Genomic DNA, 13,526 nt, shown 5'->3' with positions numbered 1-13,526 from the left:
TAAGCCTAGGGCCAAGGCTATGATTCAGGTTGGCTGCTAAATATCCTAAAAGTTGTCACACTTCATACCCTAATCATTTGTTGAACGTTTGAAAATAAAGTTGGAGAAAGAGTTCAATAGTGAAGTTGGTTAACTAGGCCTAATAAAAAGTAGATTTCAGCCTACTGCTGTTGAGAAATAGATCATCCAGGAGTTATAATACTGTGCACACAAAGCTTTATCTTCTATTGTGGCCGTGACTTGAAAAGTGTGAATAGGTTGGAGCATACGCAGGCTGTCACCACAGGTGCCTACATCTGGTCATCTCTGGGCAGATGCTCCCAGGGACCTGGGGAGCCATTCTAAAGGGGCACCGCCCCGTTAAATCCTCCATTCAGTGGGATGGCGTTGTGCCGTAATTCAGATTGCCTTGCTCTGGAATTGGGGGTGAGGGGCTCATAATGATGGTCTGATGGTATCCTAGCACTGGAGCTCATCCCCAAGGTGAAATAGTGAAGATGGTTTTATGGGGGTAGGGATGAAGTTTGCTAAAAACTAAAAGCTCTTACATAAAAAGAATCTGCCAATCTGTGCTAAAGCAATCTTGCACATGCCAGACGCTTCAGACCTTTAGTTATTGGGAAGAGGGTTCCAAAGAATTCACATCAGCAGCTACTCCGAATCAAAAAAGGCTGGAGCCTACAAAATGATTCTCAACAATCTTTCCTGCTAATTTAATGGAGTGAATTAGACCTTTTCCAGCCTACCTTATGCTATAGGTCTAATCCAATGAATCAGGGATTTTCTTAGGATATTATGCCTATAGGTTATGTAGGCATATTGCCTTCTTCTTGTTATTGCCGTTTGGATTGATTTTTTCCAACCCCCTCTAGGACCCAAGCTTGACACACAAGGAAAAAGACACCCAAAACAGAAGCAGATGTTCTCCATAAAGCACGCGACTGCCTTCCACTCTGCTAAAGAATTCGAGAGGCTCAGCAGTAAACCCCGTCCTGAAGAAGGCACACAAATACGCGCACGCGCGCACACACACGCAAAGTTACTCCAATATCCCCCCATGACCCCAACAACATACAGGGCACAAAGAACGGCCTCTTTGAAATGGGTCCTTGTTCACTCATAGAGCAGCTGGCCGGAGTAATCGGACTTCTTGAAGACAAATGAATCTCGTCTCGTTCATAGGATCACAGGTAATCACACGGGTATTGTCATTAAAATACGGGCTGGGCCAAAGCGAGCAGATGATTTGCTATCGAGTTTCTGTCGTCATGTGGTGAGGCTGCACTGCTGATATCCATCATCTGGAGGCAGGCATTCGAGCCACGCGACAGATTCTTTAGAATTGTAATCAGCACAATTACAGCACAATTACTTTTGAGCATCACACAGGATGCCGACGAGAGACTCATTGTCCTAAAATAAACCTACGTGGAGATTCAGCGCGCTAAACAAGCTCCGTCCTCTGTCTGAACTCCAGTCCAGTTTTTTCACTGAGGGAAACGATGGCCTGCATGTCTATTTGGCAAAGCAAAAAGTTAGACATTTACATTATGTTCACTGGTGTCTGTTGTTCAAAACATGTATTTATTATTTACAACTAATAACATATTTGTTCAACACAGTTATAACAGCAGGTCATAATACTGATGACTTTGAATATTGATCCAAATGAACAATTGCGCATACCGCGGTAGGCTACTTAAAATTAGGTAGAATTTTTGTGAATGGTAACGTAGGCTATACGCCTGAGTTGCTATCTATCTGGTCGTTATGGTGTGATGTTCACAGTGTTTATGTTCCCACGAGCAATCTATCCGAAAAACTTTAATTTTGGCTTCCCTAACCATATGGTCAGCATCATACCGTTGCAGTCTCTCTAATAACATGCTTCCAGGCCAATTTGGATGAAGATTGTGCAATATGTAGAGAAACGCAGAGACATGCAGTTGAGGTTGGGGGGAAAACACCATTTGGTGTGGAGCAGATGGTTGGCTTGGGAGGCTGTCCGCGTCTAAAGGCGTGTCGTGCCCTTCAGATAAAATCCCCAAGGGCTTCCCCTTGTATTCAAAATCAATGAAAATTAAAGCGCAAAGAAAAGATGAATAGTCAGACCTCGAGTCTCTCTTTTGTTCAATGGAGCTACTGGTGGGCAGGAGTTAAAGTACAACAGCCCCCTATAGAAACACTTAAGTTAAACAGTCTCCCCAAAGTCCACCTTCAGAATGAAGGGGGAGTTCGAAGAAGAAGCTTTATGCTTGATTTATCCAAGACAGAATCTCGAGGCATACATTTTGTTTGAAAATAATACGTGTAGTGATCATGATTCTGCAGGATTTCACCATGCCTTTCAGTTATGCTTTGCTGCCATAATCGATAAATGAATGCCACGTCAATAAAAGAAACGCCTGATAGTGCAGCGTAGGCCTGCCTATATGACGACAGAAGGGTTGGGAGAAGAGGTGATCGCGTAAACCTCAAGCACGCGGAATTACGTACAGAGAAAAAACCTGTAAAAACGTAGAGCCACATCCTTCGGATTACTGCATTGGGTGTATTGAAGAATCAACTGGTTAAATACAACACGGATCTTCGAAACCATATGGCCATGTGAACACATGCATAATGGTATTAGTCATAGTGTTGAAATGTTCTCTCTCATCCATTTCCTTTGGGTAGAAAGGTAGGCACCTATTCCAAATCTTTATTTGGAAGTGTCATATCTTGACCATTATAATGATTCTAAACATAAAAACATCACTCAGACATTACATCGGCTACACACAATGTCTTAGTAAACCCAAGAGTAGACTAAAACACACGGGGGAAAACGTTGCGTAATTGCGCATGGGATCAATGCTTTTCTTGTTTTGGAACGCCGCTCATTCAAATGTCGTTGCTGCCACCCGCCAAAAATTGAAATTCCGTTTCAATTAGCGTCCTAATTAAGACCACCCGACCCACCCTCACACACACACACACACACACACACACACACACACACACACACACACACACACACACAGTCTCAGTGTCACCAGAGAGGCAGAGTAATCAGCTTAGAACCATCAGCACAAATGATGTCCTCTTTCACAGGACACAAATATGTTTCTAAAAGTTTCACCAATGAAAAAGAATGAACAGTTTACCAAATGTTATAGGCTAGTTTAAAAATCTCTGTTGTTGGCTAATATTGAAATAACCAAAAACCTGTTGACTTTTTTCTGGAATAGCAAACTACGCGTTTTTCTTTAAACGGAGGACATTGTTGTAGGGACGGCAGCGTGCGCCGAGGGGAGCTCTTTCTCCCTAGTACATTGTGGAGAGAGCAGGTGCTGCTGCCTGAATTACCATACAGCTGAGAGCAACAAAGAAGAAACGTATTCTTTCCCTCGGCCCGCACAATAACAAAGTGCCTTAATGACAGCCATGCGAACGACACACTAGCTCAGTTTTTACTGCCCAGCATACAAGAATGTAAAATGTTAAATCTATACATATATGCCTAAAGTCAACACAATATTACAGTTGTAAAAAAAAGACAAGAAAAAAGCATCCACTTGACCTGTTGATGTGTAAAGTTGTCAAAACTCATAATTTAAAAAAAAAAAGTATATGTTTTTGTAGATTTCATTGAATTATATCAAGATAGTATCCTTAGGTTTTTGGCAAGATTTTCCAAGAGCTATGTGAAAACCTGTTTATAAGTTATTGATTTTCCATTTTGATGAAATGTAAATTCATGTTGACCATTAGTTTTATATTGTGATTAAATACATGAATTGTTATTGTGTGAATAAACAGTTTATGTGGGCACACTTTAACACATTTTTAAAAAATGAAATAAAAAGTTAAGTTTAGGAGAAAAGGGTGATGTTGAAAAGCTAAAGAAGGAAAAATAGTCTTACATTAAGCGTGGAAGATGTAGGCCTATTTGGAGCGTACCGTTGCCTACATGGGTTCTACAATGCGGATATGTTATGTGATGTAATTTGAGGTTGATATCAGAGAGGGATGTAAAGGATTCTGCAGGTGAACATTTTGTTGGAATCTAAATGAGAGTGTTTTGTTTTGTGCCATGGGGAAGGGTTGTACATTTTACAGCTCAATGACCATTTGGCGATATTTTGAGAGGGAGGTTTTGAAAAGTGTCCCTTTGTGACAGCTCGAGACAGATTGGGGAGTAGACTAGCTCATTTGCATCTCATTACCGTAGCAGCGCAGTCTGTATATAACTAGCGGCAGGCTGGCTGGGACCTCAGACACACGCATAGTTACTTAGGGCGAAGATCTGAGAAAGCCTTGGGGAAGTGTTTTGGATCACTACATTTTTTTATCATTGTCAATCAAGGGGAAATAAACAAAACACAAGCAGCCTTAAAACTGGGTTGTCTCATTTGCGCCCTCAAGTCAGAAGCTGTGCTGAACTGCAATATCTAATAACTGGATCGGTATTAACACCTTGGCACGGAATTTCGAGTTCATTCCCCATTTTTTCGTTGGGATTTTTCGTCACCGGCACCACTGCTGAGGATTACATTGTATTGTAAACTTTGTTCATGAAGTCACACTGAGAAGCATCGAGATAAACTCCAGTTCCATTCAAGACGTCTGAAGACCGTACGGATTTTTAAGTGGGACTTTTGATTACGGAAAATAACTTTCTCGATGATTTTCTGAGCTGGGATATACGTCAATTGCCCTGGCTCGTGGACATTGAACTATTTATTGAATATCCTCAGCACAATGGGACGCCAGTCGCGTGTGATAGCTGTCATCCTTTGTGTCTTGATAGGCCAGGTATTGCGAATTTGACTCTCTTTTGAATTGATTTGTAATTTAAGTGTATTCATTAGTCATGTGTAGGCTACATATCAAAAACATAATAGAATACAACCTTCATGTTTTAATTGTGTTTTTACAGGGTTTTTGTTCAGGGGTTTTCGAGTTGAAGTTGCAAGAGTTTCTCAACAAGAAAGGAGTGACAGGCAATACAAACTGCTGCAAAAGTGCCTCTGGGATTCAGCAGTGTGAATGCAGAACGTTTTTTAGAATCTGCTTGAAGCATTATCAAGTTAATGTATCACCGGAACCCCCTTGTACCTATGGCGGTGCGGTGACTCCTGTCCTCGGATCAAACTCCTTCCAAGTGCCGGAAACAACTGCAGAAGCATTCGCTAACCCTATTCCGTTTTCTTTTGGATTCACGTGGCCGGTGAGTATTTAAGCACAGCTTTGTCAAATTATACAATCTTGTTCAGCATGCTCAAGGTTCACCACTTATGGGGCTTTGACAATGCCATTAACGGTCATAGTGAAATGTAGTCCCCCTCCTGTCCTGGGATATGCTAAGGCACGTTTAACAAATGCTATCAGGGTGGGAAACTTCATATCTTCATAGTTGGAGTATAATTGGCATCTCTGCATGAAACTTCGAGTAAATGGGGAAGTGGTGGAATTAAGTGTGAAGCCTAAAAGTGGCTCACCTCTATCAGGCCTAACAGGAGCCTAAAGGTGGCTCACCTCTATCAGGCCTAACAGGAGCCTAAAGGTGGCTCACCTCTATCAAGCCTAACAGGAGCCTAAAGGTGGCTCACCTCTATCAAGCCTAACAGGAGCCTAAAGGTGGCTCACCTCTATCAGGCCTAACAGGAGCCTAAAGGTGGCTCACCTCTATCAGGCCTAACAGGAGCCTAAAGGTGGCTCACCTCTATCAGGCCTAACAGGAGCCTAAAGGTGGCTCACCTCTATCAAGCCTAACAGGAGCCTAAAGGTGGCTCACCTCTATCAAGCCTAACAGGAGCCTAAAGGTGGCTCACCTCTATCAGGCCTAACAGGAGCCTAAAGGTGGCTCACCTCTATCAGGCCTAACAGGAGCCTAAAGGTGGCTCACCTCTATCAGGCCTAACAGGAGCCTAAAGGTGGCTCACCTCTATCAGGCCTAACAGGAGCCTAAAGGTGGCTCACCTCTATCAGGCCTAACAGGAGCCTAAAGGTGGCTCACCTCTATCAGGCCTAACAGGAGCCTAAAGGTGGCTCACCTCTATCAGACCTAACAGGAGCCTAAAGGTGGCTCACCTCTATCAAGCCTAACAGGAGCCTAAAGGTGGCTCACCTCTATCAAGCCTAACAGGAGCCTAAAGGTGGCTCACCTCTATCAAGCCTAACAGGAGCCTAAAGGTGGCTCACCTCTATCAAGCCTAACAGGAGCCTAAAGGTGGCTCACCTCTATCAGACCTAACAGAAGCCTAACTTAGGTGGCTCACCTCTATCAGGCCTAACAGAAGCCTAACTTAGGTGGCTCACCTCTATCAGGCCTAACAGAAGCCTAACTTAGGTGGCTCACCTCTATCAGGCCTAACAGAAGCCTAACTTAGGTGGCTCACCTCTATCAGGCCTAACAGAAGCCTAACTTAGGTGGCTCACCTCTATCAGGCCTAACAGAAGCCTAACGGTGGTTCACCTCTATCAGGCCTAACAGAAGCCTAACTTAGGTGGCTCACCTCTATCAGGCCTAACAGAAGCCTAACGGTGGTTCACCTCTATCAGGCCTAACAGCCCAATGTTTATGGCCTGTGGGGCCTCAGCACCTTCTAACCCTTTGGCACAGTTGTTCATTATTATAATTGTTCTTTTTTTTCAACAGGGGACATTCTCTCTCATCATTGAGGCCCTACACACAGATTCTGGCGACGATCTTTCAACAGGTAAATTCAATACAGAGCAACAGGTCACCAAACAAAATGATTAATTGTAAATATTTATAGGGATGTATGTACTAATTCCTGTATTCACAATTTTCAGATAACCCTGAAGGTCTGATCAGTCGCTTCACCACTCAGAAGCATCTGACAGTGGGCGATGAGTGGTCCTCTGATTTACAAACTAGTGGAAGAACAGAGCTGAAATACTCCTACCGATTTGTTTGTGATGAGCATTACTACGGGGAGGGTTGTTCTGTTTTCTGCCGTCCACGAGATGATGCCTTCGGTCACTTCACCTGTGGGGACCGTGGCGAGATCATCTGCAACTCAGGATGGAAGGGAACCTACTGCACAGAACGTAAGTAGACTGCATCCTCCTTACTTCTGCTTTGCCCATACTAACTTATGTTGTTCCGTTTTTCTTTTACAAAAGTATGAATGTGGTTAATTTGCAGTCATTAGTCAGAATAAATCATGCGTTAATACCAAATCGTTTCACTTATCAAAATGTGGGTTGCACTGTTTAGGCAAATTTAAATAAGAGAAATTTGCCGAATATTCACACGCAAGCCATAGATTAAATGTAATGCCTGATTGGCTACTTGGCAGTGCACTTGGCGTTGATTGGCTTAGTGAGGTATTGTTGGAAGCAGGCAGCTGCTGAGTGAGAGTAGACAATGGACCAGCTGTCCTGCACTGGCACAACGTACACCAGCTGTCCTACACTGGCACCACATACACCAGCTGTCCTGCACTGGCACCACATACACCAGCTGTCCTGCACTGGCACCACATACACCAGCTGTTCTGCACTGGCACCACATACACCAGCTGTCCTGCACTGGCGCCACGTACACCAGCTGTCCTGCACTGGCGCCACGTACACCAGCTGTCCTGCACTGGCGCCACGTACACCAGCTGTCTTGCACTGGCGCCACGTACACCAGCTGTCCTGCACTGGCGCCACGTACACCAGCTGTCCTGCACTGGCGCCACGTACACCAGCTGTCCTGCACTGGCGCCACGTACACCAGCTGTCCTGCACTGGCGCCACGTACACCAGCTGTCCTGCACTGGCGCCACGTACACCAGCTGTCCTGCACTGCCGCCACGTACACCAGCTGTCCTGCACTGGCGCCACGTACACCAGCTGTCCTGCACTGGCGCCACGTACACCAGCTGTCCTGCACTGGCGCCACGTACACCAGCTGTCCTGCACTGGCGCCACGTACACCAGCTGTCCTGCACTGGCGCCACGTACACCAGCTGTCCTGCACTGGCGCCACGTACACCAGCTGTCCTGCACTGGCACCACGTACACCAGCTGTCCACATTGTATCTGCACAGACTCAGGGACATTAAGGGGAGGGGTTGTATCAGCAGCAAGAAAAAAGGGACTACTGACCCATAGTTATGGTTAACCCTAACCCTTCTGACCCATAGTTATGGTTAACCCTAACCCTTCTGACCCATAGTTATGGTTAACCCTAACCCTTCTGACCCATAGTTATGATTAACCCTAACCCTTCTGACCCATAGTTATGGTTAACCCTAACCCTTCTGACCCATAGTTATGGTTAACCCTAACCCTTCTGACCCATAGTTATGGTTAACCCTAACCCTTCTGACCCTTCTGACCCATAGTTATGGTTAACCCTAACCCTTCTGACCCATAGTTATGGTTAACCCTACCCCTTCTGACCCATAGTTATGGTTAACCCTACCCCTTCTGACCCATAGTTATGGTTAACCCTAACCCTTCTGACCCATAGTTATGGTTAACCCTAACCCTTCTGACCCATAGTTATGGTTAACCCTAACCCTTCTGACCCATAGTTATGGTTAACTCTAACCCTTCTGACCTATAGTTATGGTTAACCCTAACCCTTCTGACCCATAGTTATGGTTAACCCTAACCCCTTCTGACCCATAGTTATGGTTAACCCTAACCCCTTCTGACCCATAGTTATGGTTAACCCTAACCCTTCTGACCCATAGTTATGGTTAACCCTAACCCCTTCTGACCCATAGTTATGGTTAACCCTAACCCCTTCTGACCCATAGTTATGGTTAACCCTAACCCTTCTGACCTATAGTTATGGTTAACCCTAACCCCTTCTGACCCATAGTTATGGTTAACCCTAACCCCTTCTGACCCATAGTTATGGTTAACCCTAACCCCTTCTGACCCATATTTAGCCGAAAAAGAAGCCTTTGTATAGGCAGCAACTGTGTTAAGCAGAATGTTAGTCCCCCTGGTGACAAGTGGAGCATATTCTCTAGGTAACGGCTAATGGGGCCACCAGCCCACTGAAATGAATGAACCAGTGTTTACTGAAAGGGCCTATCTGAAAATAAGCTCTGCTGGTATAATTTGTAAGTCGCTCTGGATAAGAGCGTCTGCTAAATGACTTAAATGTAAATAAACACATGTTCCAATGAGTTAGATTCCCGTGATTCACTTGTGATGGTCTATCTCATTGCAGCAATCTGTCTTCCTGGTTGTGGCGAGGAGCACGGGTTCTGTGACAAGCCTGGTGAATGCAAGTAAGTCCCAGTGATTTGTCCATCTTCTGTCTGGGTTAAACACCAGTCAACAGGATCACCGCTTGGTGTAGTTTCATATATGCCAGATATCTAACCATGAGCATTGTGTGTGGTTACAGGTGTAGAGTTGGCTTCAGTGGGCGTTACTGTGATGACTGCATCCGCTACCCAGGATGTCTTCATGGCACCTGCCAGCAGCCGTGGCAGTGTAGCTGCCTGGAGGGGTGGGGTGGCCTCTTCTGCAACCAAGGTGAGTTCTGTTTATCTCCCATATGCAACTGACTAGTGCTCATCTGTCCTTCTCCACCAGATCTAGACTGTGCTTGTGTTGAGATGACATACAGTATCCCCACTATGTTATCTAAGCCACCATACCAATCAGGTTCAGAGAATAGGGCACATCTTGGCCTTAAAACAAGTCATAAAAACATCCTGGATATCACTGTACATTAACTCTCAGAAGACTAATCCGCATGTGCCATTGTCTGTTTCAGATCTCAACTACTGCACACACCACAAGCCCTGCGTGAATGGAGCCACTTGTACCAATACTGGCCAGGGTAGCTACACCTGCTCCTGTAAACCTGGCTTCACTGGGGCCAGCTGTGAGATTGAGGTTAATGAATGTTCCGACAACCCCTGCCAAAATGGGGGAAGCTGCACTGTAAGTATTTTTTTCTGAGCTGCCCCTCATTAGTTACATTAGAAAGCATTTCTCAGTGATGTAGTGTCACATAGTGTGTGTGGTGCTGCTATGCTAGAGCTGGCAGGCATTCCTCATGGTGAATGTAGCATAACAAATTAATAACAAGTCATTAAGGAGTTGTAACTTTTGCTTAGCAAGTGCTTTGTCTCGCCTCTGACAGGATTTAGAAAACACATACACATGTGCCTGCCCCCCAGGCTTCTATGGCAACAGCTGTGAGCTCAGTGCCATGACCTGTGCTGATGGGCCTTGCTTTAACGGCGGACGCTGTGCTGACAACCCAGAGGGAGGATACTACTGCCAGTGTCCTCTCGGCTATGCCGGATTCAACTGTGAGAAGAAGATCGACCACTGCACCTCCAACCCATGCTCCAACGGTAAGCTGAAACAAACTTCTCCAGTTCTGTGTTTACCAGTTTAACCTTTCTATTCAAAGTCTGAGGACATGAATGATTACTGTAACAGTTGGTTTAACATGCCTTTTTAATGTCTCCAGGTGCCCAGTGTATGGACCTTGTGAACTCCTACATGTGCCAGTGTCCTGAGGGCTTCTCCGGAGCCAACTGCGAGGACAACATTGACGAGTGCGCCAACTACCCCTGCCAGAATGGTGGCACATGCTTGGATGGCATGAACGATTACACCTGCACCTGCCCACCTGGATACACCGCCAAGAACTGCAGCTCGACCATCAGCAAATGTGAGCACAATCCCTGCCACAACGGAGCCACCTGCCACGAGAGGAAGAACCGCTACGTGTGCGCCTGTGTGCCAGGCTACGGCGGCCATAACTGCCAGTTCCTCCTGCCGGAGCACCCCCAGGGACAGCCCGGGGTGGAAGGAGCTGGTAAGAGATACTCTGATGAAGAGGACCAAGGCACATTCCCCTGGACCGCAGCGTGTGCTGGGATTATCCTGGCGCTGCTGCTGCTGGTGGCCTGTGCCGTGCTGGTGGTTTACATCCGGGTCAAGGTGCAGCAGAGGAGTCAGCAGGGAGACACCCACAGTGAGAGTGAGACCATGAACAACCTGGCCAACAACTGTCAACGGCCTGACAAGGACCTATCTGTCAGCGTGATCGGCACGACAGGGGTCAAGAACACCAATAAGAAAGTGGACTTTCACTCGGACAATGCTGGAGGAGAGCAGAATGGCTACAAGTCCCGATGCTCGTCAACAGATTATAATCTGGTGCATGAGCTGAAGCCAGAAGATGTGTCGAAAGAGGACCAAGAAAAGAGTGAAGCAAAGTGTTCCGAATCAGATTGTTCTGAATCTTTTTGTTCCGACAGTGAGTTTGAAGAGAAACACAGAAAATGTTTAAAGAGGTGAATATCTACACATTTAGATATAAATGATGTGCCACATATGGGAGTAGTGATGCTTGTCTGAAGAGTGAATGTTGATGTTAATGTATTTATTTTTCTTGTGTTCTCAGTGACGCCTCAGAAGATAAACGTCCAGTGGAGTCAATGTGCAACGAAGCATCGATTTGCAACAACACAAAGTACCAGTCAGTCTACGTCATATCAGACGAGAAAGATGAATGTATCATTGCAACTGAGGTGAGTTGATTTTCCTCTTTTTCACTGCTGAATGTATCGCTTTACGGTTTGCATATTTAGTTTTCACTGGTTGGCGTATAGCCAAACACTCTGAAACTAAAGCATCTTTGCCTCTTGTCTTCCCCAGGTTTAACACCAAGCTGAGCTGTAGCTCGTCTTCTACTGGAGGTTTTACTCCGGTGAATGCTGCTCAAACCCAGGGGGAAGGTTTCCCTTCGTGTGACTGCTGCTGTGAGACTAAGACATTGACAGTGATATTCAGAATGAGCTGGTTCTCAACTGAAGTAAGCACAGTGGCTGCAGATAAAGGATGTTGGACCACACTGGTCCGTGCTCTCACAACTTATGTTTCCCAGGAACGTGCGTAATATGGACTTGTTGCACTGCCTGTGAGGACAGTTGTACCTCATTGCACTATGGAGGGTTACTTTTTAATATGTATTTAAACATACACATTTGAGTTAATTACTGTGTATAATGAGTATGCACTGACTGCAGTGTATATTTGTAAAGCCTTTGAGGCAGTCTTCTGAATTAGTTTTAAGATGGGAAAATACTGCCTTTAAATTTGTAAACATACTGTTGTGTTTTTTTCAAAGATGTATTCTTTTAATTTAATTGTGTTATGTGTTCCATTTGTTTGTGAATTTGTAGATTTTTGTTGTTGTTGATATAATTTATGTCTAATGTATATAAGGCAGTTCAGGTCAATGTGACTTTGTTTTCCAACAAAAATGTATTTAAGAAGCATTGTACAGAAGCTATTGGAATTGTTGCCCGTTAAGAAAATCAACTAAATATTTTTCAAAAATAAATAATGTATGAAATAATAGCATATAAGTGTCTTTGTGATTATCCACCTACATAACATGTCACGCAAAACATTGAATATTAGAGTGATTTCTCTTTGACATAAATGCATGCAACGTTTCACCCTAAGTTCTATACGTAGTCTTAATGTAAACTGTGAGTATTCTTGGCCTGATGCAACTGTCTCCCTGAGGGACCTCACTAACTGACACAAAGGCACAACCGGTAATCACAAATTACTACCCTCATCTTGATGGCAATTTATTTTTAGGAAGAAAGAGCCTTCTGACAAAAAAAGAAACCACCCCTGGGAAATGATCTGGTCAGTGTTTTCCAACTTTTTTGAAACCTTAGTCAATGTCATAGCCTACAATGTCGTAGCCTACAATGTCGTAGCCTACAATGTCGTAGCCTACAATGTCGTAGCCTACAATGTCGTAGCCTACAATGTCATAGCCTACAATGTCGTAGCCTACAATGTCGTAGCCTACAATGTCATAGCCTACAATGTCATAGCCTACAATGTCATAGCCTACAATGCCGTAGCCTACAAGCAACTTGCACTTCGTACTCATCAAAGACTGATTTGGTTCTAACTCAATGAGAATCCAAAACCAGCACGACAAATGGTTAGAAACATATATGAAAGCAGGAAACACATCATTACCATATGTACTGTATGACTGTCTTCATTCATAATCACTCTTTGAAGCATTGAGTAAGAAGTGGACAGCTGAAAACTACACTGAATAACATATTGACCTGCAGCTGTCCAGATGGAGAGACACCCCATTCGAGTTGGGGTGCATGAGGCAAATGCATTATACTGTACCACTGTAGAAGCACAACAGAGCCAAGCATCCAGAGTTGTTATATTTATGTTCATAGAATGCTGATCCAGAGTTGTCATGTTTATGTTCATAAACTCAGCAAAAAAAGAAACATCCCTTTTTCAGGACCCTGTTTTTCAAAGATAATTCTTAAAAATCAAATTCACTTCACAGATCTTCATTGTAAAGGGTTTAAACACCATTTCCCATACTTGTTCAATGAAGCATAAACAATTAATGAACATGCACCTGCGGAACAGTCGTTAAGATACTAACAGCTTACAGACGGTAGGTAATTAAGGTCAAAGGTATGAAAACATAGGACACTAAAGAGGCCTTTCTACTGACTCTGAAAAACACCAAAAGA

The 13,526-nt window shown here is 44.4% G+C and overlaps 1 protein-coding gene across 1 annotated transcript; it reads left to right on the top strand.

The window, feature by feature from the left end:
* Nucleotides 1–4,266: 4,266 nt before the first annotated feature.
* On the top strand, nucleotides 4,267–12,354 carry LOC115152863 (delta-like protein D). The gene is made up of 11 exons (XM_029697748.1): nucleotides 4,267–4,797; nucleotides 4,922–5,212; nucleotides 6,644–6,704; nucleotides 6,802–7,059; nucleotides 9,188–9,248; nucleotides 9,368–9,498; nucleotides 9,743–9,912; nucleotides 10,115–10,331; nucleotides 10,451–11,282; nucleotides 11,393–11,519; nucleotides 11,647–12,354. The coding sequence occupies exons 1-11, from the start codon at nucleotides 4,744–4,746 to the stop codon at nucleotides 11,650–11,652; spliced, it is 2,208 nt and encodes a 735-aa protein (XP_029553608.1). The 5' UTR covers nucleotides 4,267–4,743; the 3' UTR covers nucleotides 11,653–12,354.
* The last annotated feature ends 1,172 nt before the right edge of the window (nucleotides 12,355–13,526 follow it).

Source organism: Salmo trutta, chromosome 18 (genome assembly GCF_901001165.1).
Source record: "Salmo trutta chromosome 18, fSalTru1.1, whole genome shotgun sequence".
Lineage (NCBI taxonomy): Eukaryota > Metazoa > Chordata > Actinopteri > Salmoniformes > Salmonidae > Salmo > Salmo trutta.
Note: the sequence above shows the minus strand (reverse complement) of the source record. Positions and strands in the feature narration are given on the sequence as shown.

Coding starts and splice junctions, on each gene's coding strand:
- LOC115152863 (XM_029697748.1), top strand. CDS start 4,744: ATGGGACGCCAGTCGCGTGTGATAGCTGTCATCCTTTGTGTCTTGATA. Junction 5,213..6,643: donor CTTTTGGATTCACGTGGCCG/GTGAGTATTTAA, acceptor TTTTTTCAACAG/GGGACATTCTCTCTCATCAT. Junction 11,283..11,392: donor CACAGAAAATGTTTAAAGAG/GTGAATATCTAC, acceptor TTGTGTTCTCAG/TGACGCCTCAGAAGATAAAC.